Source organism: Lonchura striata, chromosome 9 (genome assembly GCF_046129695.1).
Source record: "Lonchura striata isolate bLonStr1 chromosome 9, bLonStr1.mat, whole genome shotgun sequence".
Lineage (NCBI taxonomy): Eukaryota > Metazoa > Chordata > Aves > Passeriformes > Estrildidae > Lonchura > Lonchura striata.
In genome coordinates this window covers 10,356,445-10,380,865 of record NC_134611.1, presented here as the reverse complement: position 1 = coordinate 10,380,865, position 24,421 = coordinate 10,356,445, and the positions used below count along the sequence as shown (strand labels likewise).

Genomic DNA, 24,421 nt, shown 5'->3' with positions numbered 1-24,421 from the left:
CCTCAAACACAGTTTTTCAAAAGAAACTACACTGCAATTTTTTGTCATTGTAAAATAAAAGAAACTAGAGAATTAAATAGAAGAGCAGACAATAGAACAGCAGGTAGTCAGCTGAACTTAGCCACTACAGATGGTTTAGAAATAGTGTTTCCTTCTACACCAACTTGTGGGATAAAAGAAAAGGAGGAGGCTCCTTACTGCCCATGAATGGCAATACCAAAAGACTTAAGCAACTTTCCAGTCTATGTATTTGGTCCTATGAAAGAACTTAGATGTTTCTTTTTCCTCTCACTTTTTTTTTTTCTTTTTCAGAAACTTTTAATCTGTTTTTGTAACTGCTTTTTTCCATAACCTTTACACTTCTCTAGAATAACTCTAACTAGAAACATTGCTGCTGATCCCTCCAATGACAAAATGCAGAAGGTCAAGTGAGGAATTCCTAAGAAACACAAAGGGTCATTTAAAAAGCACATTAGAAAAAGAGACTATTCCATTCTCCAAGGTCACTTCAGTAAAGAAATATTAACTATAATTCACATAGGGAAGACTAGAAATCCATAAATGCTCTATACTAACAATCCACAAGAGAAAGAAACATAAATGGATAATTTTCCTTGCTCAATAATCACTGGAATTGTGTAAAGAAGTGGCAGCCTTATTCCAGGCCAAATGACTGTTGCATCTTTCGGTCAAAAATTAGAACAACTGTAATAATATGCATAAGATGTTATTCTGGCAAGACATGATCAGTCATCATCTGGGTAAATAAAGGTTATGAAATAAAGTCCAAGCTAGAGAACCAAACAACTATGATTTTTAGATGTTATAATAATAATAACAATAATAATAGCATTACTTTCAGTAGATCATGATCAACTGATAACTAAATAAGAGAGAGGCCTTAGTAAAACACGAAGAAAATCTGTAGGTTATCTAAAAAAATTGTAGAAGGAGGAGGAATCTACAGTTTTAATTTCTTTACTCATCAGCAAAATCATGGTCTCTCAGACATAAGATAGTTTTTATTATATCAAAACCAAAATATCTGAACATTCCTAAAGGAATGTTCTGTAAGAAAAATGTAATTCAAAAAAGTTCACATGAATTGCAAGTGTTCAACATTTTGCATAATCTGTTCTTAATACTAATTTATCACACAAATGTTATTTTTTAAATATGATTTTCATTAACAACAGTAGTTACTACCCCAGACAACTCTTATGCAGTTACATTTACATACACACAATTAATGCCATGTAATATTATGGCATTGCAATGCATAACTGTGAAGGTGTATGTTTGAATATTGAATCATGTTTGAAAAAAAACTAAAAAAAGAAAGGAAATAATTCCTTCAATTACTTTTTCCTGCACAGGAATAAGAAGTCACTTTGTGATGAACACAAGGCCAGTCCAAATCTTAAGGAATGTCAGCCAGCACAGCTCCACTGATCAGCTGAGAATGAGCACGAAGTTTTAGCTCAAATAGATATTAACCACCAAAAGATCTGATAGTCAGAGATAAGGGCCTTCCCTGAGAAAAGCTGTTTCACTCAGAGTCCAAAGAGTCTCACCTTGCTCTGTTTGCTTCTTTTGTCATGTCCCATGCCCAGGTTATGAAGTTCTGACTCAGGTAGGAGACAATGGATTCAGCACAAAGCATTTGTGAGCAGAAGACGTTGGTTAGTACACTTTCATCATGGTGGAGGTAAATAGCAAGAAGCTTTCTCTGGAAAAAATGTGACAAGAGATGAATGAAAAGTTCCTCAAGCAATTTACAATTTAAAGTTGCTGCTGCAGATTTGTGTTTTAGTACTCACAATGGGATTTATCAAGGGTGACAAGTATCTCAACACAAGAAATAATCAGCAGATTTCAAGTCAAATGGTCCATCCCTGCAAATTTTTAAATATTCTTAATGCTTCCTAATATTCTGAGTACTAAAATACAATATATTATGTGCTTAGAATATGAAAACAACAACAAATGAAAAACAAAGCCTTATTAACAGACTTAAGAAATTAGTGAATTTTTTTGGCTTGTTGGCCAACAAAAATAACATTTCTGTGAACAAGGAACATGCCTCTTGACTGGACAGCATCTATGACAAAAAACAGAAATAAATAACCTGAAAAAAAATGATAGTGCCTTGCTATCACTACCTCTGTAGCCAAAAAAGAGGCACTACATGTTGAGATGGTGTTTATGGTCTCTTGAAACAAAATATTCTGTGCTGTTCTTCTGGAACTCTATCAAGTAAAACTTGATCTTCACCGCCAGCAGCTGCGTCCTCATGAAAATCTCTGACCACCTTTTGGAAAACAAGTCTGTGTGCATGTAAATATAGAAAGCAGGCTGCAAATATACAGGGAGACGATGAGCTAGCTAAGGACTGTGATTCTGTAATTGGCATTCAATGAATTATAAATATAATTCAGAAAATTACAGCTTTCCATTACCCCATACCCATATAAATTACTTTATTTTAAAATAGTACTTGAACATATTTGCTGAGATGATACGGTGCTATTTTCAGACCTTTATTTAAAGTAATTTCAAATCTCTTCATCAGAAGTAACACTGAACCCTAGATATTGATGTGTATTGATATAGCAAGACATGGGATGCAATTTCCAGATCAGCTGTCTTTGCAGAAAACCCCCATAGGGCTCTCGCCTCATATACTGGCTTTGGATAAAATTTAATGACTGTTTATAAAAGGAACATTTGAACATTCAACTTTGAGAAAGGGATTAGTAATTTGCATTACTGTTTGTCTAATTTAATTTAAATGTTCTTCAGAACCACGTATACATGTACCAGGAAGGGCCATTAATAAGCCCAACATGCAGAGATCCATATAAGTGCAGCCAACAATGTTGACTGAAACTAAACTTGAAAATCCAGGGCACTGATGCACAATATCATGCAATAAAACAGCATTTCTGTGGTGATATTTAATTTAAAAAGAAGAAAGAGGCAGGGGAAGATCAGGCACTGTCTGTTTTTGAGGATCAGCCGTTCTGCATTTCAAAGCGTCGATCCCTGCAATATCCAGGTTACTGTGCTAGAATCTCGACTATTATATAGCAGTTGTAAGAGAGGGAGGGCAAAGATGTGTTTACTCAGTGATTAGGGCCTTAGAATAAGCCTCTAGCTCCTAGAGAGACAGCTCACCACTTATTCATTTGGACCAATTCACAAAGCCTAGAAAGATTAAACATCCATGCTGAGAAGACAAGCGAATGCAGACGGTGAAAAAGAAATAAAAATTCTTTAAAAACTCTGAGATGACTTCATTATTTTTTCCACAAGGAAACTTTAGGAAAGTGTTTAGTTAGAGAAAAACCCACATTGACCTCTCTCTAAACCCTTAATCTTTCCTTTGTGGTGGCACTGCTTTGTGGTAAGCGGATGGCTTTGCTCTCCTCTTTTCACTGGGAGCGGACAGAAAAAAAGGCTCTTGAGAAACACTTTTACTTCTAAAGAAACAACCCCATGAAACTGTTAAATATGAGATTCCGTACAACAGAATGTTTCAAAATATGTACAGTTTTAGGCTTAAAGATTTAGGGACAAATTTCAGTAAACAGAACAGGCACAAACACAATGGAGGTTTACACTGAGTTACTTCCCAAGGGAATGTAATTTTTGTTGCATCAACAAACCTGACCATGCAAAGACTAAACTCCATCACATATAAAAGACAGTACTTGTATCTGATACTTTATCTAAAATGTCAAGGGTGGGTACAGGCATACTGCTATCATAAATGCAAAGAGGTAGGAGGACGACCTGAAGTGCTAAAATATTATTTTGAAAAATATTAGTAAAACCCAGGGGCATTTTTTCCTTGGATAAACACATTATTGCAACAGGCTCACAGCTTGAAGTTTGTTGTTGTTGCTGTTGTTGTGTGGGTTTGTTTTCATGTTTGTTTATTTTACTAACTCATGGTAGCACATATTTATAAGTAAGTTTTGGTTGTGATTATTTGAAGCCTTTGAAAAATAAGAGTAAATTCTAGGATTCTATTATGACTAATACTGGGTATTTTGAAGTAAATTTTGAACTATTAAAACAGCCTTACAAAACTGTTGAACAGTCTCAAATTACACAAAAGAAGCCTACTAACGGAGCACTAGACTGTTCTGTGTTGGGTTTTTAAAAAATATAACTCAGAGGTTGTATACTTAGCATGAAATTTTAAACAAGGAAAAAAATACAACAGGGACAAACTTTTACTAGTCCCTACAAAGGTATGGGGTACCAGAAAGATTTTAAGCACTGAATAACTCAAGTCCAAAGGCCTTAGGACTTGAGGAACTTAAGTCACCAAGGGATGCATTTTTCAGAGTACATGCATGCTGAAGACAAGGCATTAAAGCTTCAGAGAAGCACACTTTGTACAGAATTAGAAGAAAAAGCTGTTATGATGCAGAGTTCAAGAAAAAGTTGTCACTGAGGGGAAAAAACCCTCAGTTTTTTAGATCTTGAGGTGACTAAATTTGCATCGGTGGGTAATGGGATTTCTAAGCTTCTCAGCCACTTCCTAATACTATGAATAACTCAGATAACCCAAAAGAATACAAACTTGAATGGGAATAGGAATGCAATCATAGGGGTCAGCAAAATCATAAACCTGAATGGTTATTTCTGAATCTCAGGTTTACAAGTTCAAGAAATTATTGAGACAGAAAAGTTCATTATGTAACAGCTGCTAGAGGCATGAATGTTCTGTCAAACTGGTAGGATAACAAATCAGAATATTAATCCTTTCCTCCAGGTTTTATGCAGTGAGAATTAATTCCAAGAAACAAAGGGACGCATTTGCACTTCTTTAAATTTTTGAAGTGCACAATCTGCTCCACCTGTCCAAGGTGATCTTGGAGCTCATGGGATCAGCCTTTTGACACAGCTACTTTACCTAGCCTTGCAGAAGACATCTGAAAAAAACTGTACCCCACAGGTTCCTCAAGTAAGAGTGATGTGGCATAAGACATCCCCAAACTAGGTCCTAGTTTAATCTTCCTGTCATTTTACCAACATCTAGTCTCAAAAGTCCATCAGTGATGAAGAATCCACAGGAGCCATGGTAAGGTGTTCAAACAACTACCCATTCTCCCAGGTAAAGGTGTGTTAAAGCCTGATTTAGTCTACTTTCATCTTCCAATTATTTGATCCTATTATACTGTTGTATCTCCATTTCAATCAATTACATCTGTAGTGGTATTTACATAATTCAAATAGTATCCAGCAATTAACACCAAACCCAGATAAGATCTATAATCACAAGCTTTGAAAGAAGAGAAAATGTAAAGTGAGGCAGACAAGCTCAAAAACTTCCATTATTTAGTATCAAATACAGAGGATGCTGAGGAGAGACCCACACCTGGGAGCAACCCTCCAGATATGAAAGATGAAGCTACTCTTTAGATATGGAAAATGAAGGGTGTGTAGGCAAACAGTGAAGCTACTAAACTGGTGTTGTAGAAATTTCTACACTATAGTTATTCACAAATTCAGAAATAATTTACAAATTAAAGGACAGAACTGCTAACACACATCAGGCAAGACTGGAAAGAAAATGGTGACTAACACAGGACTTAACTGGAGTGTATGTACTGATATTTGCCATAGTGCAGCTGCTTCACTCTTCCTGAAAAGTTACAATTATACTTCTATACCTCTCCTCCAGTTTCAACCAGACCTTAGTGGGGAGGTTATTTATGTTTAATCAGAATCTGTAAAGTGGCAATTCCTCCAGCTGCAATCTGTAATAAGTTCAGTATAAATTTATTAAGCTGAAATAATAATGGACATTTCTCTGAGTTACACAGATAAAAATGATGCTACAGAAAGCCCTGTATGAGGGAATATTCTGCTACCACCAAGGAAGAGGGAAAAATAGCTTTTATTTGAACACACCAAATCATGAAAGGAGCACACTTTGCTCTAGGTATTCAGGAAATAAAGAACCCATATGTGAGAGGGATGGTGCTGCCTCTAAATTGAACCTAAAAGACAGAATTCAAGGAGAAGAAAAACACGGTTCATTTTCAGAATGCAGGGATATATATTGAGGTGACAATACCAATCTGTGCTAAGAGAGATGTTTCACATATTTATTAAAAGTCAGTGGACAGAAAGGTTGAGAGAGGAGCAGGAGGTGAGCTGACAGAGATATATAAAGATAAGAGCTCCTGAAAAGGCAAAGGCAATGTCTTTATTCTTTCTCTCAATAAAAGAGTAGCAACCACCTATAAAAATGAAAAGACAAACAAGCTCTAATAAAAGAAAATACTTCAGTATCACTCACATATATAACTGAGTAAACTTCAATATAACAATTAAAATCCAGTATTAATAACAGTACCACCATAAGTTAGGGTAAACCCTCTGATGTCTCAGAACACAAGACACCCACAAACTGCTTTCAGAAACAAAAACACCTTCCCCAAACACCTTGTTAAAAAATGTCTATTACAGGCATCAGGTGTAGCAATTCCTGTGGCAGAGTAGCTCTGTAGCAAGAGTAAGCCCATTCTTCAGAAACTTACTGACAGGGAAACTCTTCTTTCCAATAGACTTTCACAAAAACCAGCTTAATTGTTGATTTAATAAACCTCTGTCTCTCTTTCTCTTCCTGACCCCATTAAAAGAAATACTGAAAATATTTTCTTGTCATATATGCAATAAGAAATGAATACACAACATCCTTAACTATCAGGCTGCTGGAGGCAGCTGGGAATTTCATGGCCAAGGACACTGGCTGTTAAAAGCAAGGCTCTATATCTTGGGTATTGTATTTTTGTGGTAAAGAATTATACAGGTTTTAAAGCAGAGCCACATTTGACCTCATTCCACCTCTCCTACCAAAAACTGGCATTGTTGTAAAATTGTGGCAGCAGTTGCTCCAAAGGTTAAAAGATATCCATCATGTATGTTAATCTTCACTGGCTAACAACTCAAACACAGCAGATAAACACCTCAACTTTTTTTACAAGGTATTTCTTATTTCAAGCAACATTTTGTTAAATAACTATGAATTACCATCCTTTCCAACACATGAAATGACAATGAGATTTAACAGGAAAAATCTATTTTTGTAAAAAGAAATTGAACTTATATACTGCATTCAAAACCCATGTTCTGCCATACGTTAATTTGCTTTAAATAACCCAAATTAAAATACTCCTGGAAAAAAAGCTTCATATTTTTACACATTGGGCTTTTTCTTTTTTTTTTTTTTTTTATTTAGGTAAAAAGTATCCATTTAAAACACAGCTGATAGCTGTCTCAGTAGACATGAACTGCAGAGTGCACCTTCTGCTCTGGACAGAGTTGAGAATTTGTCAAGAAAAGGCCAAGATCTCTGAGCACTCAAGCTGCCAAGTGCTCTCAAATTAAATCAGTTTGAAGCGTTTTTCATTAAGATGGATTGAGTGTGGCATCGTGAGAAACACTCTATCAAATGTAGTGTTTTACTTAGTGATTAAGTATATACCAGTTGATGAAGCAGCCCAAATCCTTCGTAATCCCACCACTCCAATAAACATTTAATGAGTATATAAGTTCAAAAAGCCTAGTAGAGGATTTAAACCTTCAATCTTGTTTTTATTTACTCTTGGAACTCAATTTCTCACTTCAAGTGAAGAATGCTGGTGCCTGCAGCTCATCTGTTGCCCTGGTAAAATTAAGTGCCCTCCATAGTATAAATTAGAAGACAAGACACACAGGTTGCAATTTCTCCAAAGCTTTTTTTTATACTGATATATATATATTTAATTATTTTAGGAAATTAAATTATACAAATATGGAATAATGTGTCCCTTTCCTCAATTCTGAATTCCAGGAGGCAGTACTGAAAAAAATACTTTGTAACAGGGAAAAGCAGTGAAAATAAATGGTATTTCTACATTCTCATATCTTTGCTTAAAATCAAAATGTTACAAAAAAAAAAAAAAATTATGCCATTCCAAAGGGAGAGCTTTCAAAATAAGGCAATATTCAGAAAAAAACCCAGAATTCAAAAAAGACAAACAAAAATGAATACTCTCTTAAATATACGTATATATACATGTACACACAATGGTTTTATTGTGATGATGACCTGGTCTGAATAAATCATGAAATATTAAAAATGTAAGGTGACAGACATTTCGAAAGTGGTATGTAAGTAGCACAAGAAGTATTTTGAGCAACAAAAAACTAACTGCACTTTGAGCAACAAAAAACGAAGTAACTGCACTGCATTAATATCAGATTTATAGGTAGAAAACTGTTTATGAAAGTTCTTGAGGAGCTTTTGTCCACTATTACACTGATACACTGTCAACCATTACTGATAACATGACACTAAATGAACTTCCCAACTCACAGCCTTTCCTTGTTCAATTCACAGGATTTCTTTCTCTGTGCAAAGACTTGAAAATATTCACTAAACTTAGTGTTAAGTATGTGCCAACTTCAGCTACATAGTGTGGATTTATAACTCTCACACTTATCAGAACAGCCCCTAACATAATAAAGGCTCCTTCCCATATGATTAACTACATTCTTCCTTTTAAAATTAAACATCTATCAGGAAAAACAAAAAGTAAATTTAAACAGCATGATTTTCTTGTTTGTGTTTCAGCTTTATCTGTGCTTAATTATGCAAGGTTTTGGGTTTCTCCTTAGTGAATCAAGTCACCAAAACTCAAATAAACTGTCCCCATTCTAATTTTATTAAAATACTGATTTTAAAACTGTGCGTGGAATAACAGAAACTTGAGATGCCTGGTTGGATGTACAGAAAAACTAAACAACCAAACCTTAGTACTGGACCTTACTTGGCAGATAAAGGCTATACAATGGGGGGAAAAAGGCACACTGTATTTGAGAGAGCTTCCAATTTAAATTTACAATTTCATTAGCCATTCTTCAAAGGAGTTACCAACATGCAACAGTGAACTTGTCAAGCATAAGGCTCACAGGCAGGGTTATCTGGTGCTAGGACACCATTATTTCAGGAAGAAAAGGGAGGAGGGAAAAAGAAAATGAGTAGATTTGATAACTAAAGAACTCCAGTAAAAATACAGCCTGAATGATTAGAAAGCATCAGTTATTCACTGCAACTTCAGCAACCACCAAGGTAAGTATTTTAGTCAGTCAACTGAATGAGTACAACTCTTCTCAAACAATAAAAGCAAAATAACTCCAAAATGTAGCTCAGCTTTTCAAAAATCAAGATGAAACCCTTAAGGTGATTTCCATTTCCCCACTATTTTAAATAAAGTAGTTTTAATACACACTTACATCTCTAGCTTTCCCATAGAAGGCTTCTTGAAAAGCAGCCTCTAATGATCCAATAAAATAAACAGGATGGCAGTCACCATATCTATTTGAGATAAAATTTCCAATTAATAAAAAAGGCCAAAATCAAGTAATTTCAATATTCTACATTTTTATATATTCTGCAAATATAATGCATTGGCTAAATCTTTAGAAAGATGAGTATTACTCTTCTAAAGAAAGAAAATATTTAGGACCCCTTTGTTTTCTGACATTGAAAAACTCAAAGTAATGAACTACTACCTTACAAACGTGATCATAAAAACATTCTGTTTACACATGTAGATACCTTAAGTTCTACACAATTTTCTATAAAATTTCTATTAAATTTTCAAATTCTTTCCTCTCTTTATTATATTCTTAAAGATGAATTGAAGGCCATTCTTCTATTGCACATTAATGTATCTCACATACATAAAGGAATATTTCATCACAGGAGTGAAAGCAGAAGGCACATAAACTTTGCATTACTTTGCAGCTCCTACCTATTCAATGAAACAAGCAATTGTTTAACAGTGCATGATTTGGTAGTATAAAGTTTTTAAAAAAATCCAGAATACCTCTGTTTTTTATAAGTCAATATTTAACCAACCACTTTGTTATTGTGAAAACTCTTACAGTAACTATGTATTTAATTTTCAGTATTAATAAATTTCAGCTTTTCTGTTCCTGCATATCATAATAAAATCAACATACATAACCAGTCTTTCTCATCCTTCTGGACCTTTACATAATTAAGTAATGGTACTACATAGCGGCAAAAATAAATAAGACAAGAATCAACCACTCCAGTTTAGGCTGAGAAATAATTTTATTTCAGAAGCAGTTCTAGCAGCAGAGATAGAATTAAAATAAATTAGATTAGGATGTCAAAATATGCTATATTCCATTAGGATGTCTAAATATGCTATAATCTCACAAGAAAACATGTAGACTTGGTTTATTCTTACTTTCATTATTTACTAACTTTAACTGAGTTTGTAATAAAAATTGCACAGTTAGGAGGCTAAGCTTACCTTGAAGAAAATTCTGCTGTAAATTGTAATAAGGCATCTCCTTCATTTTCAGCATTTTCTGGCACTTAAAAAATGGGGGAAAAAAGAAAAGAAATGCAACTCTATGGAAACAGGTTGTAATATGCAAACACATTCACTTCACAGGTATTTCATGCTCCCAGCTTACTCAAGTTACCAAGAAACCATATAAACTTCATGACAGACTACTGACTATGAAGCTTTTGAAAGACAAGAAATTTCCAGAGGGTGTCATGAATATATTCAGGTTTTCCTAACAGTAAAATCCTCAGGTCCAGTGTAATGTGATATATCACTTGCTTAGAATTTGTACTCTGGACTTTCTTTAAAGCTTGAAAGGCTCAACCCTCCATACTGAAAATGTTAAAGAGTTTTCCATATTATTATTTCCATATTAAAAAACTTCTAATGAAGTAACTCTAAGGTAAGCTTAAAGTAAATAAAGAGTATGCAAGAATTGCTTGTAGGAGGTAACTGACTGCTCCTGTTCAATTTTCTTCATAATTCAAGGGCAAATAATCACTGAGAAATTTGATTAGCATAATGACTAAAACAATCAAACACAGAATCTGTAGAATTTTCAAAACAGGGAAGTGGAAATATAGTTATCTACAGGTGCATTTGGATAGAGATCACAATTTCTCTGACCTTATTTGTTACTCATCTATTTTAAGTTCAATTATTATTCTTCAGTTTCAATGTTAAAAATTTCCCTCCATGGAAAGGTGTTTTTATAGTTGCCAGTTATGTATGCAGTATTTTCCTTTGATACATACATGAGACATGTTATTCAAACAATTCTACCATTCCTATAAAAAAATACTTTCCAGTTTCTAATTCTGCAGACGCCTCCCAGCTCTCTGCTTTCGCCTCTGCTGTATAAGCTCCAGTTAATTGTAACCCTTACTCATTGGTGATTTCCTCAAGGCAGATGAAGCTACTCCAAACATTTCTCCATCATCAACTCCAAACTCAGTAGCATCTTCGAAGTCATCTCCATCACTATCACTAACCATATGAACATCAGTGCATTGCTGTATAAAAAACAAAACCCAAAATCCACTGTAAGCTTCTTTTCAGATATTTTCAGTGAAATACAAAACACACACAGTGACAAATACACATAATATACTACAGTTTAATTTACTATTTTATACAGCATTATCAAAGGTAATTTTTAATAGAAGTCTGGTTGAGAGCAATATTATGTGACAAAATTCATTATTAAAGAATCTCTGCATAAACATAGTTAAGCAAATTTTATTCAAATTTAATGCTGTTTTTCCATCTAATAGTACCAGAGCTGGTCTAACTGCATAAGAAAAAGGGAGAAAAGCCACATAACGGTGGCTTTTATATGGGTATTTGGAATACCCATATAAAGGAAAAAAAATCAAAATTTTAGTGCAACGAAATGAGGTCGCATCCCCCACAGTCAGATGCTTTGCTGGGGTTTGCTTGCTTTGTTTTTCCTCTTTATCTTCAATTACTCCTTTGCCCAGTTCCTCACTTTGTCACAATTGCAGGAACTGTAAATGGATTGTTGTAAGATGCAATTCCATTGACTCACCACCACAAAAGGGATGGTGACCATTGCACCCTGAGGTGTCCCTGCCTGTTCCTAGAGCAGCCTGGTAACACAAAGGAGATGTCCTTACCTCCTCTGACTGCTCCCTTGTTTGTACAGGAGAAGATCTTCTTCCAACTGTGAGTCGATGGCAAGGAAAAGTCACTCCTGACACAGCTAAAGTCATCTACAAGGCAAGCAGTGATTCTCCATTAAAGCCACAGTCTCAGTCAAAGGTTGGGGGGGGGAGGGTTTAAGGTTGTTAGAGATTCAAATTAAAGATGCATTATTTAAACACATATTAAGAAGCCTGAAAAACTAAAAGAATTCCTTACATTAAAATACTCAAGGAAACATCAGTTGAATTTCACTGAGGTGTATACACAGAGTATCAAAACAAATTCAATGGAACTGCAAACTCCAAAGGGCCTTGAGTTGTTCTTTTCTCCTGAAGCAGTACTGAAGTTTGAAATGTTACTGTAAATGGCAACTTTTACAGTGCTATGCTATGCAAATGTTGATTTTTTTTTGCTAATCAAGAAGCAATTGTTAAAGATGCAAAGTACTGATACAAATAATTAAAAACATTTGAATCATCTCGAAAAAAGTTGTGTTTTGAAAGATCTGTTTATCAGCAGATATTGCAATAGACACAATCACATTGGCAACTTAAACATATATTTCATCTCCTCATTAAAATCATCATTTAAATGTCAATGCACACCATGTTCCTCATATGAACAAAGACACACAGCCCAAACTGGTGACACTGCACTCAGCACAGTCCACATGATGGATTGTCAGCAGCCAGTGCCAACAGAAACAGCACTTCTGCCCTTTGCTGTATGCCTAAATCTCAATTTTTAAGAACTACCAACAGAAAAATTCCACTATCATTTGAAAGACAAAATTATTATGATGCCTGCAAACAGACAGCAAAATTATTTGAAAATCTGGTCCTATATTCCATTTAAAAATACACTAATCTGGCCACTCTGTGACCAGAACCACCCGTGCCATCCCTGCATTTAAAGCTGCCCAGCCTCCTGCTGCTTCTGGAGAGCACATCAGTCCAGCAGAAGCAAGCTTGATGACCACAAACAGCAATTTCAGAAGCACCTAAGACCTATCTGGACCAATTTTACAATGTGAGTAGCTCTTAAATAAATTGATTGGCTTTGGCAGTGACAAAGTATTTAATGCTATGCAAATTTCAGTGATGTGGTAGTGCTGGCTATATGTTTAAAACTTCTTTTCTAATGGTTCCTTCAGATGAAGCACAGAGAGAACAGAAAAACAGATCCTGTGAAACTTATTAGTATTTTTGCAGGGCACAGAACAAAATAGTTACATTATACATTTCAGAAATATAGCACTCTCCTAATTGAACTGTAAAAACATTAAGGTAAAATACATTTCAATCATTCTCAACAAAAATCCAAGAATAAACCGTAAGCCTTAAATTTCATTTACTGCCATGAGCACTGAAAATACCCCATTTATTTTTTATACATAATTCAGAGCGACTTTCTCACTTGTCTGCTAGAACTCACAGAGATTTAATTTGCTGCAGGTTGAAGCAGGCTGATTAAGCAGGCTGGTTACCAAATGAATGTTAACCTGTCTGAACTAGCCTACTGTCACATTCTCACAGCAAGGTTAAACACAAGTTTAGCTGTGTAAAAAGCCCAGCAATCACCTTAAAGGAAGTGAGTTATAATACTCTGGAGTAAATGAAATATTAAAGACAATGCACAGGTCTAGACCAATTACCTATGAAACTCCAGTGACAAGAGCAAAAGAACTGCATTCTCTGCCATAATCCACCATTCCAATTATTATTTTTATAAGCTTTTAATAATAAACAAAACCCAACTGTTATAAACGGAAACTTTGCCCTGTAGCTATCACACCATATGAAATGCTGGTAGAACACACAAACACCCACATTAACCACACACAGCCCACAGTTCCCTCTCTCACAGCATCAAATCCCCTGACAGATGCCTGGAAAGGCTCCCGGTATCTTTTACATGCACATTAAAGAGAGAGTGGTAAGATCAAGCAGGCAGTTATTGTGCTGCTTCATCACTTGGCCCAATTGCAGGGTGTTGCAATTCCAATTTGCAACCCTATATTATAGTGTCAAAGCGTCTCTCAAACACGAGCTAACAGCAGAAGGGGTTCCACATCAGAGCCTGTTTCATCCTACTCTCCAGACAGTTGCTGGAATGTTGGGGGTTTGTGCACACTGGTGTGAGAAATCACCCTTCCCTTTGCTTTTTGTTTTCTTTCCCTTTCTGAGAAGTTTTTTTGTTTTTGGAAAAGAAATAGCAGAAATAGCCTTCATTCCAAAGTAAGAGAGACATCAACATTCTTCTAGAAAAAAGTTATCTTCATTCAAAGATAGAGAGCTATCTTGCAAAGAAAGACTCTAGCACCGCAAAAGCTCAAGCTTTATTTTGGAAATCATAAAAACGCCAAGACTAAGCAAAAGATTGTTTTCCAGGCAGCTCAACAAACTCTTTCCTAGTACTGTGAGTACAAGGCACTAATGGGAACACCACTGAAGTTTCTCAGTGTGAAGAACTGTAGATCCAGGAGAGGTTTTTCTTTCTGAATACTGCACCTGCTCCCTCCCAAACAGAGATGCAGAACATTATCATTGCAATAAAATATCATTGTGTTTCAGCCACCTTCCCACGGGAATGGACAAAACCTTTATACCAACCCCATAACTGAAAAAGCTGGTTTGTAGCCTGAGTACCTGATTACCCACATTCTCTAGCTTATGAGCCCATCTGGCTGTGGAAAAAACCCCTCACTTTTCTGAATTTTTCTTTTTTTACATAAAAGTCACCACTATGTGGGTACCAAAATTTTAATGGGATGGCTTCCACATGCACAAGAAAAGAAACTGAAAATGCATTTGCAGGACTTGGGAGTAAATTACAAGCTAGGCATAGTTATAAAAGAAATAATACACTAAAGCAAAAATAATAAGATCACTCTTTTTTTAGGCAGGGAACCTATGCTTGTGCAAATCCAACTGCCTCAGAACTGAAAGGTACATGAGATGGAAAGTGAAACAAAATCAGAAATAAAGAAAATTACTTGCAAAAAGTAACTCCAGAGCCAGACCTTTTGTTCAACACTGTGTAGACACTGCTTGTGCTTATTTAAAGTTTAAATAGTCTCCTATTTGGTCTCCTATAGCTTTTAAGGAGAAGGAAAATAAAATTCAAGATTTCAAACATTTCAGGGAGAGTGCCAGCAAGAATGTCTCCTTTTAGGAAACAATCTAAATTGATTCAATAGCTCTAAGATTCAAAGAGGTAATGGTGCAAGCTGGACAAAATGCACACAAAAGGTTACTTGAAATAGATTTTAACTACTAAGAGAAAGATCACTACAAAATCTAACAATTTAGAGAGGAAAGAAATAGTCTGGTGCTCACTTGTGCTTTCCAACTCTAAGACACTAATACTATTTGCAAATGCTCAGTGTGAGATGATTTGTTTTTCAATTGCCAGCATTAGCAATTGAGGGATAAACTTAAGCAACATCTTTTCTGATCCAAACATGCAGGATTCTTGTCAACCTCCCAGATTAACCCAGAAATATTTGCCAAATCTGGAGTGAGACCAGATGCTTTAAACAATAAATTATTCTTCATGTTATATTAGTTTTATGTAGAAGCTTCTATAAATATAATTCAGAACAATATAAACCCACTATTTTTTCTCCAAATATTTCATGATGTCTGCAGGAGAGAATGAAATCATTGAGAGCATGTAATTCCAGAGTGCTGCCATCTCATGCTCAGAATAATAGGAAAAATTACAAACCCATAAGCTCAAAACTTTGTATTTTCTAGAAAGAGCTTGTTGGCACAACTTAATTCCCACTCTTGAAGACTTCTGACATTACAAATGAAGGAACAAACTCAGTCTCTTGTACAAGTCCAGAGATATTTACTCAAGATGCCAAAGATGCGGAAAAAGATGAACAGTAGAAGGAACGTGAAGGAACGTGAAGGAACGGTGGCAGCAGAGAACTCCAGCTGCAGAACTCACTCCACTGAGAAATGCTGATACAAAAATTATAAGCTCAGTGGACTGCATCAGGAAAGGAGTAATTGGATATGACAAATTGACCTTCCTCATGTTCAGCCACACACTGATGGAGAAAAACAGCATCTCAAGAGATTTGAATGGCAACCATACCTAATGAGCAAAGTGAAGGAAGCTGTAAAAACTTTCTAATGTTTTACAGAATGTAGCTGGGACACCCAAAGTGTCCAGCTTAAGGCAATAATCTATAAAGAAAAGGACATTCTTCTTCATCCTCAGTTATTGAAAACTTGTGCTATTCACAGGATACTTGCCATCCAGGGATCCCATCTCTGCAAAGGGATAAAGCTTTTTGTAAACAAGAACTATTCAGAACGAGCAAGTATAAAGTTTAAGGAAGGTAGGAATATTGGTTTATGTTGTGCTCTTTGTTAAGCTTTTGATTGTTAAAAGAGCAATGAGGGTTTTGAGGTTTTGGAGTGTGTGGGCACTCTGATTTGCTTTAATGTACATTAATGCATCTATCTGAACATACAGACACTTACCTGTTAATCAGGACAAGTTATTAAATGGAACCTTCAGCTGTATTACCCATTACTTGTTAATTTTAAAGAAAACAGCTTTTGTCTCTTTAAAAGACCACTGAAAAGGAGAAACTGTTTCAGTCACTGTAAAGAGGTAATTTTATTTTCAAATTACTCAAATGATAAATTCTTTCCAACTCACTGGAGAGGTATTTTTCCATGACAAAGTATTTTCTAGCACCATTTTTTGGCATAAAGTAGAGATTCTTGATAATTTGTTCTCAGAAATTTAAAGGTCAAACGGTAAATCTTACAAAGCATCAGACAGAAATTCAGAGATTACTTGATCTATACACAAAGGAGAAGATTCTAAAAATGATGCCAGATTTCACTTGCACACACAGCAAGTGAAGCAACAGGCATTACCTGACAATGGCAAGCCAAAACCAAAACCTTGCCATGGATAAACCTTCTGGATCCTTAATATAAAATTATCCTAAAAAGAAATGTAATTTCTGTATAACTTCTATAAATAAGTCCAATTATTCAAGTAGCTAAACTTCTAATACAGAAGTATTAGAAGTACCATGTTTGGCTGTATACAATCTGCTTAAATAGGAAACTAAATAGAGGAACTCTCAAGCATGATTTTCTATTGAGGTAAAGAAAAAAAAAATCTATTTTCTGCTTTTAATACTTGGAGGTAAAGTAAGCAAACAAGATTCTGGTGTACAAAATAAAAAGCATGTTTTCTGATACTTGACTCCCCCATAAATCTCCCATAAAAAGGGCTCTTTCTAAAGGTTGCTTAGCAGGCTGCACTGCACACATAGGGGGTTGTAATACACATATATCACAGCAAAAAGTTCTCAATCAGAAATGAATGCAGTGTTACCTACGGATTGAAACCTAATCCTGGTTCAAATACTCCATGTGACAGCCCTTTCACTGTGCCCAAAATGTGACTTGCTTACCTTCTCCATTTACTAGTTTACTCACTGATACATGGCTTAAGAATAAAGAAATACACATGACCAAGTACATTTCATAACACACAGTTATTCATAATAACTTCAGAGAGGTGCCCATAGCAAAATACTCAATGACTGGCAGGTATCTCCTCTGTGAAAATTTCATTCCCATAATTTGATCCTTTTTCTCATTGGATTAATTACTATGATGCTTTTTTTCCTCTCATCAGGTAAGAGAAGGGATAAGGATAGATGGCTGAGCAAGGAGCATTATCAAGCATTTCAATTTTCATATTAAATTTACTATTCTGTTATGTGACCTTTTATTATAGCATAAAAAAATTTCCCAAGTATGATAAATGCCAATTTATCAGATGGATGGGTGGATGGATTGATTTTATTGAAGATACAGGAAAAAAAGTTGTATTTTGAACACAATTATATGAAGTTTAAGAAGGAACAAAAACTCTGAAAAGGAAGAAAAACTCTAGAAGGAACATTTCTATTCTTATTTTTCTATCAAATGCCTTTTATTATAGCATAAAAAAATTTCCCAAGTATCATAAATGCCAATTTATCAGATGGATGGGTGGATGGATTGATTTTATTGAAGATACAGGAAAAAAAGTTGTATTTTGAACACAATTATATGAAGTTTAAGAAGGAACAAAAACTCTGAAAAGGAAGAAAAACTCTAGAAGGAACATTTCTATTCTTATTTTTCTATCAAATGTTCCATGTACATGATATTACTAGATGGACTTGGATACAAGATATTTTAGGGATCAAATGCTTTCATTGCCTAAGTGCACTGACAGCAGGTAAGGTAAGAAGACAAAACAAATGATAAACCAATCTAGTTGGAACACCTAGAAAATAAGTTATTCTTCTTGCTGTTTACCATCAGAGCTAGATTGGTCAGGCTGCCCCACAGCTGAGGCTCACTCACATTTCCATTTCCCTTTTGTAATCTATCCTTTCCAAGACTGAAGAAGGAACGTATCTTTTCCAAGACTGAAGAATAAGGAAAAGCAAGGAATATGTGTATGGTGGACAGGATATAGCAATTAATGTGGCATATAGGAAAACTCCAAATGTACAGGGGTTGAGGCAGAGCAAGTGAGTGAAGTTTTGTTTTTGCTCTTGAAATACAAGAGTAGGAAGTTTTTCATTAAACAAACAGTTGAATAAAATTGTGGTTTCTAAGTGCATTCAGCATAGTCCTTGCATGTGAATATTGAAGCAGGGGGAATAAGAGTGGAGGAACTCTGGCAATCTTCTGCAGTTCTCCAGAGATTATCAGATTGCTCCACAATTTCCTGGCTGGAGATCCAGAGAAAGAAATCCATGCAAGAAGGAGGTGGTGGTCTCCCAAACAACTCATTCCATTTATGAGGATACTCAAAGACTCATCATTTCAAGTAAAAATTATGACATGAGTTTTCATATGAGCTTGTTCTTGCCACGGCTGAAGCTCCTGGTGTTTAACCAAGCATAACCAGCAGTGTGTGGGCAGCCTGTTATGCTCAGACAAACCCTCACTGAATTCCTTGGGAACAAACAAGTGGTCAACACTTCCAAACCCATCACTTCTCACTGTCTATATTCAATAAATAACTTATCTTCTTGTCAATGTAAAATCTCACAAAGGCAAAGTGATACATGATTTAAGAATTTCTGCATGTTCATGTTTAAAAGTTATGTTTAAAGCTTCAGGAGATTAAAGATTTTGTGTGAATTAATGTTTGTTCTTTGGCTTGTTTTTTCTCAGAAGTTAGCAAGTATTTTTCCAATAGTAACACATTGTAAAACTACTTCTGTCCATATGGAAATACATACTATACATAAAAGAAGTGCTATCACACCAACAAAGAGCAAGTACCCCAATGTAAAATGAAGGTACATTGCAATTCAAAAAGCAAATCTATTAAATACATTATTTTAGTTGACTGAAACAACTGCTTTTTTGTACTATGCAATTGACTCAGAAAGATTTACTGCCCAGAACTGAAGGGCTCTCTTCAGTCTGTACTGCTCAACTAGACATTGTTATCCAAGTTCAGTACATAGCATTAAAAAAAAATCAAACACCTAAAGCTCATCTACTGCGATGTAAGCTCTTGAGTAACAATAAAAAGTGGATGTAATTCCACATTAGCCACTTTGTCTTTTGACATCAAATAGCATTAGCTGGGAAAAACAGTCAAGTATGCTTGAGGTTTGTTTATTTTATTAAACTATTGCACAAATATGAAAATGAACAGAAGAGTTAAAAAAAAATTGACAGCCCTTGAAATTAACTTCCTCTGGAAAATAACTTCATTTTCATTATGCAAAAAAAAAAATCTTGACAGGTATTCAACGTTTCATTTTAAACACTAACTGGATGAAAAAAACATCTCTAGCGTGGAGTGCGTTCAGGTTATAAATCAGTAATGCTTATTTTAACTCCTCACAAAGTGTTGTTGAGATAATTACTGCTGACAGCTTTATTCAAGGTTCATTTCACTTTTTCTACTATTTTTCCCCTGTTAGAAGTTCAGCAGGGCCCATGGGAAGATCCACCCCTCACACCTGTTAGGGTTCTTCATGTTACTGAGGCCAGTTTGGACACGTCACTTCACATTAGCATTGTGCCAGAGCGCTGTGACAATTACTTATCGCAGGTTTAACTTGAAAAAAAGTTTCTAATCCAGCCACAAGAACAGTGTCAGAGTACGTAATTTAAACCTGTCAACACAGGTTGTAGGAAATTCATTCCAAGGATTTCAGTCGTGTTCCCATGGTAGATCTCTGAACTATAATGAAGCTTAAAATCACAAAGGAATGCTATAGAGTTAAAACACAGAACCCAAAAGTTTAAAGAGCTCTGAACTGAAGGGGAAAAAAGTGTCTGAACTATTAGTTGTGTTTTAAAATTTGATAAATTATTTAGATTAGGATTAAGAGACTGCTGTGTTAATTCTCCAGAATTCCAAAAGGCTGCTGCAAATGTATCTTATTTTGCTGCAGTGGGAAGGCACAATGCTGGCAGATCTTTACATGTGCTGAGGGCAGACGTATGGTGAAGCAGCTCTGGAATCATCTCCAGGATGGTGTGGGAGGCTGGAGGAGACCCCAGGCACAGTGAGGAGGCCACTCGAGCCCTTCAGACACCAGGAGAGGGATGCTGGCACTGCAGCAGCAACCACCAAACACAACAGCTCCACAAAACACAACGAGATTCTTGTGAGCTTGAGAAAAAGTGGTGCCTGGTGCTCTGGGAACACCCAGCCCTGGTGTGCTGGTTGAACACACATGCCAATTTTTGCTACGTGCCCTGTTAATCACCAGCCGTGTTACTGTGCATCTACCCCTCTCGTTTGCTGGCTGAATGAAAATTATCCCTGGTTTTGATTATTTCTCATTTGACTGAGCCTAGTTAGGCAAATTAGGAATTAAAGCAGAAGGACAGCTACTGTAGTACTTAATGTTGCTTCAAACCACAAATATATTTAAAGGAAACAAAGAAAATAATATTTCCTCGTACAACGGATTCTGCTAAAAAATAAATATACTTGAGAGACTGAAATAAATACCCATGATCACTTACAGAGCTCATTCTTCTTGTTAGACAAAAACTGTAAATATTAAAAAGGATGAAAAATCTGCCAAGCCATTTGCAGCTACTTGAAACACAGGGTAACAGAATTAAATACACGCTGAAAGACCTGGAACACAGTTAAGTATAGACCATGAGGCTAATTGTGGATCTTGAGTTAATTACTTTCCACTGATACGTTTTCTCAATGGTCTTTTACATGAGTTTTTTCTTTCCTCAGTCTGAACCCCAAGGCAATTCAGCGTGCTAGCCTCCAAACTCTGGGTGATTCATTGTGTACTTCTGCCTTAGGATTTTTAGTTCATGCAGAGAAAGCCAGGCTTTCACATCAAGTTGATGTTAATGTGCACTGACAAAGCAACAGTAAAGGAGCTTCATGTTTGTCACAACGTGCACTCTTTAATTTAGTAATTGCTTTATACTGATATGCAAATAATGACACATTTCCCAAATTTCCAGTTCCTCAGCAATGCTTTCGCTAATTACTCAGTGGTTAAAACTCAGGCATGTAAATTGGTCCAGTGAATTTATTAATAAGTACACCTGTGTGAACTGATCTATAAAACACACATGCCTGGGAACAGGTCATAACTCACTGTACATTCCTGAAGGTCTCTGGAACTGAAAAAAACAATTCTCTAACTAAACCAAGATAAATTACAACTAACAGAGTGTTGTTCATAGATAAACTAGGATTCCCAACCTTTCCTAAGTTAAAGAGAGACTGTCTTTGGGTAACAACAAATACCAGGCGTCAAAGCATCCATCGAGAGAGGGATCAAGGTAAAGAAAAGAAAAGGTCAATTAAAAAAAAGAACAAGAATGCCTCTAGCACCTGAAAACATGGGAAAGGGCCAGTGTCCACTCATCCTTCAGTTCTCTGTGGATGACCACATGCTTTAAAGTCTGGTTATAGTGTTTTGTGGTACTGTGTAGTCTTACTTTTAATATTCTAACATCAAAAATTCAGCTGCACTTAACATGGATTCAGACTCATAACAACTGCAAAAACACTCAATAGAGTTCTAACCTGTCTTGCTTTTATATCCTTTCCTCAAAATTGTCCTGTTTTATTTGCTTGCTTTTATGTTCCAACAGAGTCTGTTAAATTTCTGGTATTTTCTTTATGCAACTATGCAACTGCCATAGACTATAGACAGTATAATACTTGTTTTTACTGAGTATGATCTCAAACCATTTATTTTTCGCTATTCAGAAGAGACACAAAACCATTACCAGTTTTTTAAGCTCAGGAGCAAAAAAAAAATCATAAACAGTATAAACTAACAACAATTCATCCACATCACATATTGCCCACAGATATTCACAGATACACCTTGGGAACTGCTTTGCATTCACAGAGTATCAGCCAAATGCTTGGCACGTTTCTGGTCTATGGTGGGATGCCATTTACTTCACAACATTGTACAACACTGGATGGCAGAGAAGTGCCTGATATTTTTCCAGCACTATATAATTCCTTGGCACAGTTCAAGCAGTTGTGCTAGCAGAACTGCTTCCAAAAAATGCTTCAAACACTGATAGGATTTTTATGCTGCCTCTTCTTCATGGATATCATTTTCTAAGGAATTGGATTTTTGCAATGTTAGCTCTTGAAAACACAGTGCTACTGACTTCTAAAAATGAGCTTCTAAAAAGGATGATTGTTTCCTATTTTCTGTTTCCCTTACCTGGAATGTGTATCTTCTAGTGAAGTTCTGCTCTGCTTATAATAGTGGAGCTTCATTACAAAGAAACAAGCACCACTGTGATAATCCTCCAGGAATAATGCAATTACCACTTATCAAACAGGTGTCTGCTGTATTCCAAGGAGATTATCACTTCCTATTCTGCTCTCAGAGAGCACAGAATAAAAGAGAAGCTGCTACTATTAAATGACTAAGGGGAAAAGGAGTCTTTGATAATAGCTCCTGCCAGCATCTCTCAGCAGGGCATGAAGCAAATGTAGTCCTTCTATAACAACTTGGCACTGAAATGAGTATTTTGGTTTCTGTAAAAGGAGTTAAAGCACCTAAATAAGACCACTCCAGTTAACTCAGTCTGAAGTATCTCTCCATGTTTCTTCATGGAATATCAGCACCTCTGGCTTTATGTCAAGCCATCCCCCTTGTGAGTAGTCCTGAGGAACTCTGCCTGCTCCAGCAAAAATGGGCTGCAGAGCCGCTTTGTGAAACACATCATCTTTCAGAGACACTTCTGTGACAATCCAGAGCTTGATGAAGGTACAGAAGGATCTCACAGAGAATTAAATCTTCTTACCAAAACACATTTGTGGGTCAAACCACAGCTGGGTGTAATTGATCAGCAAAGGCAATTTTTAGCATATTTTCAAAGCAGCTCCTTGAGTAGGAGTTATCTCAGGAGTGGCTCTCTAAAACCAAGAGCAAAAACATCTTCCTATGAAATCTGGGATACGGCTCAATGTACAGAAGGTGCTATTTCTACATGACAAAACATGTAATTGGTTTGGAAACAAGCCTAGCTGAGCATCAAGGGCAGAGGAGGAGTAAGAGAGTAAACAATACACAGGTGCAGGAGACAAGAGGCTCCTGGTGATGTCCAGGGGCTGTGAGGGCCAGCAACTGTTCATAGGTTGGTATTTCAAAGAAAGTAGGACACTGCTGATCTTGTAAAACCCTCTCCAGTGAGGATTACCACTGCTTTGGTATAAACTCAAGGAAGAACTGTAGCTCCTGCTGCTGTCTCTGGTGGGACACAAAAAACCCCAATGCAGTTTGTGTGCATGTAGATGGAGAGGTGGAGTGGTGCTGTGGATACAACACAATCCCCCAGCACCCTGGTGTACTCCAGGGGTCTGGACTGCCCTGATCTACCCTGGAGATATTTCTCTATGCATGTGGTCATTTCTATCACATATCACATTTTGATTTTCAGGTTAAGGACAGAAATTGGAAGCAATGCTGAAGCAGCAAATATAAAGTATCAGTCTCAGTCAGACCTTGTTTACTAATTTTAAACTCAACTCCCTTTAACCAGTATATGAACATGACATTTTTAATAAAAATAACTTTCATGTCTATGAGTTTCAAAGCAAGAAAAGCTAAAAGCATCTCAGCAGATCAAGAAGATTTGTCAATGGCTTGAAAAGAAGAAAGCAGTAAAAGATGACAAATAATTATGTCTATAGCATCACTGCTGTTCCTTATGCTTTAAAATTACAGTGACAAAAGAACTTAGTATTGAACCAATTAATTGCCAACAGTAACCTCAAAATTTGCTACCAGCTTTTCCTAAAAAACTAAGGTTGACTACAATACCCTGAAATGGGGTGGA

The 24,421-nt window shown here is 36.0% G+C and overlaps 1 protein-coding gene across 2 annotated transcripts in view; it reads right to left on the bottom strand.

Moving 5' to 3' along the window:
- FAF1 (Fas associated factor 1) overlaps positions 1–24,421 on the bottom strand; it is a 152,189-nt gene that overhangs the window by 40,795 nt on the left and 86,973 nt on the right. For both annotated transcript variants that reach the window (XM_021529210.3, XM_021529218.3), the window contains exons 9-13: positions 12,029–12,124; positions 11,278–11,404; positions 10,353–10,416; positions 9,301–9,382; positions 1,575–1,729 (exon numbers count right to left, since the gene is read on the bottom strand). In XM_021529210.3, the coding sequence (XP_021384885.1) occupies positions 1,575–1,729; positions 9,301–9,382; positions 10,353–10,416; positions 11,278–11,404; positions 12,029–12,124 (524 nt within the window). The remainder of the gene's footprint in view (positions 1–1,574; positions 1,730–9,300; positions 9,383–10,352; positions 10,417–11,277; positions 11,405–12,028; positions 12,125–24,421) is intronic.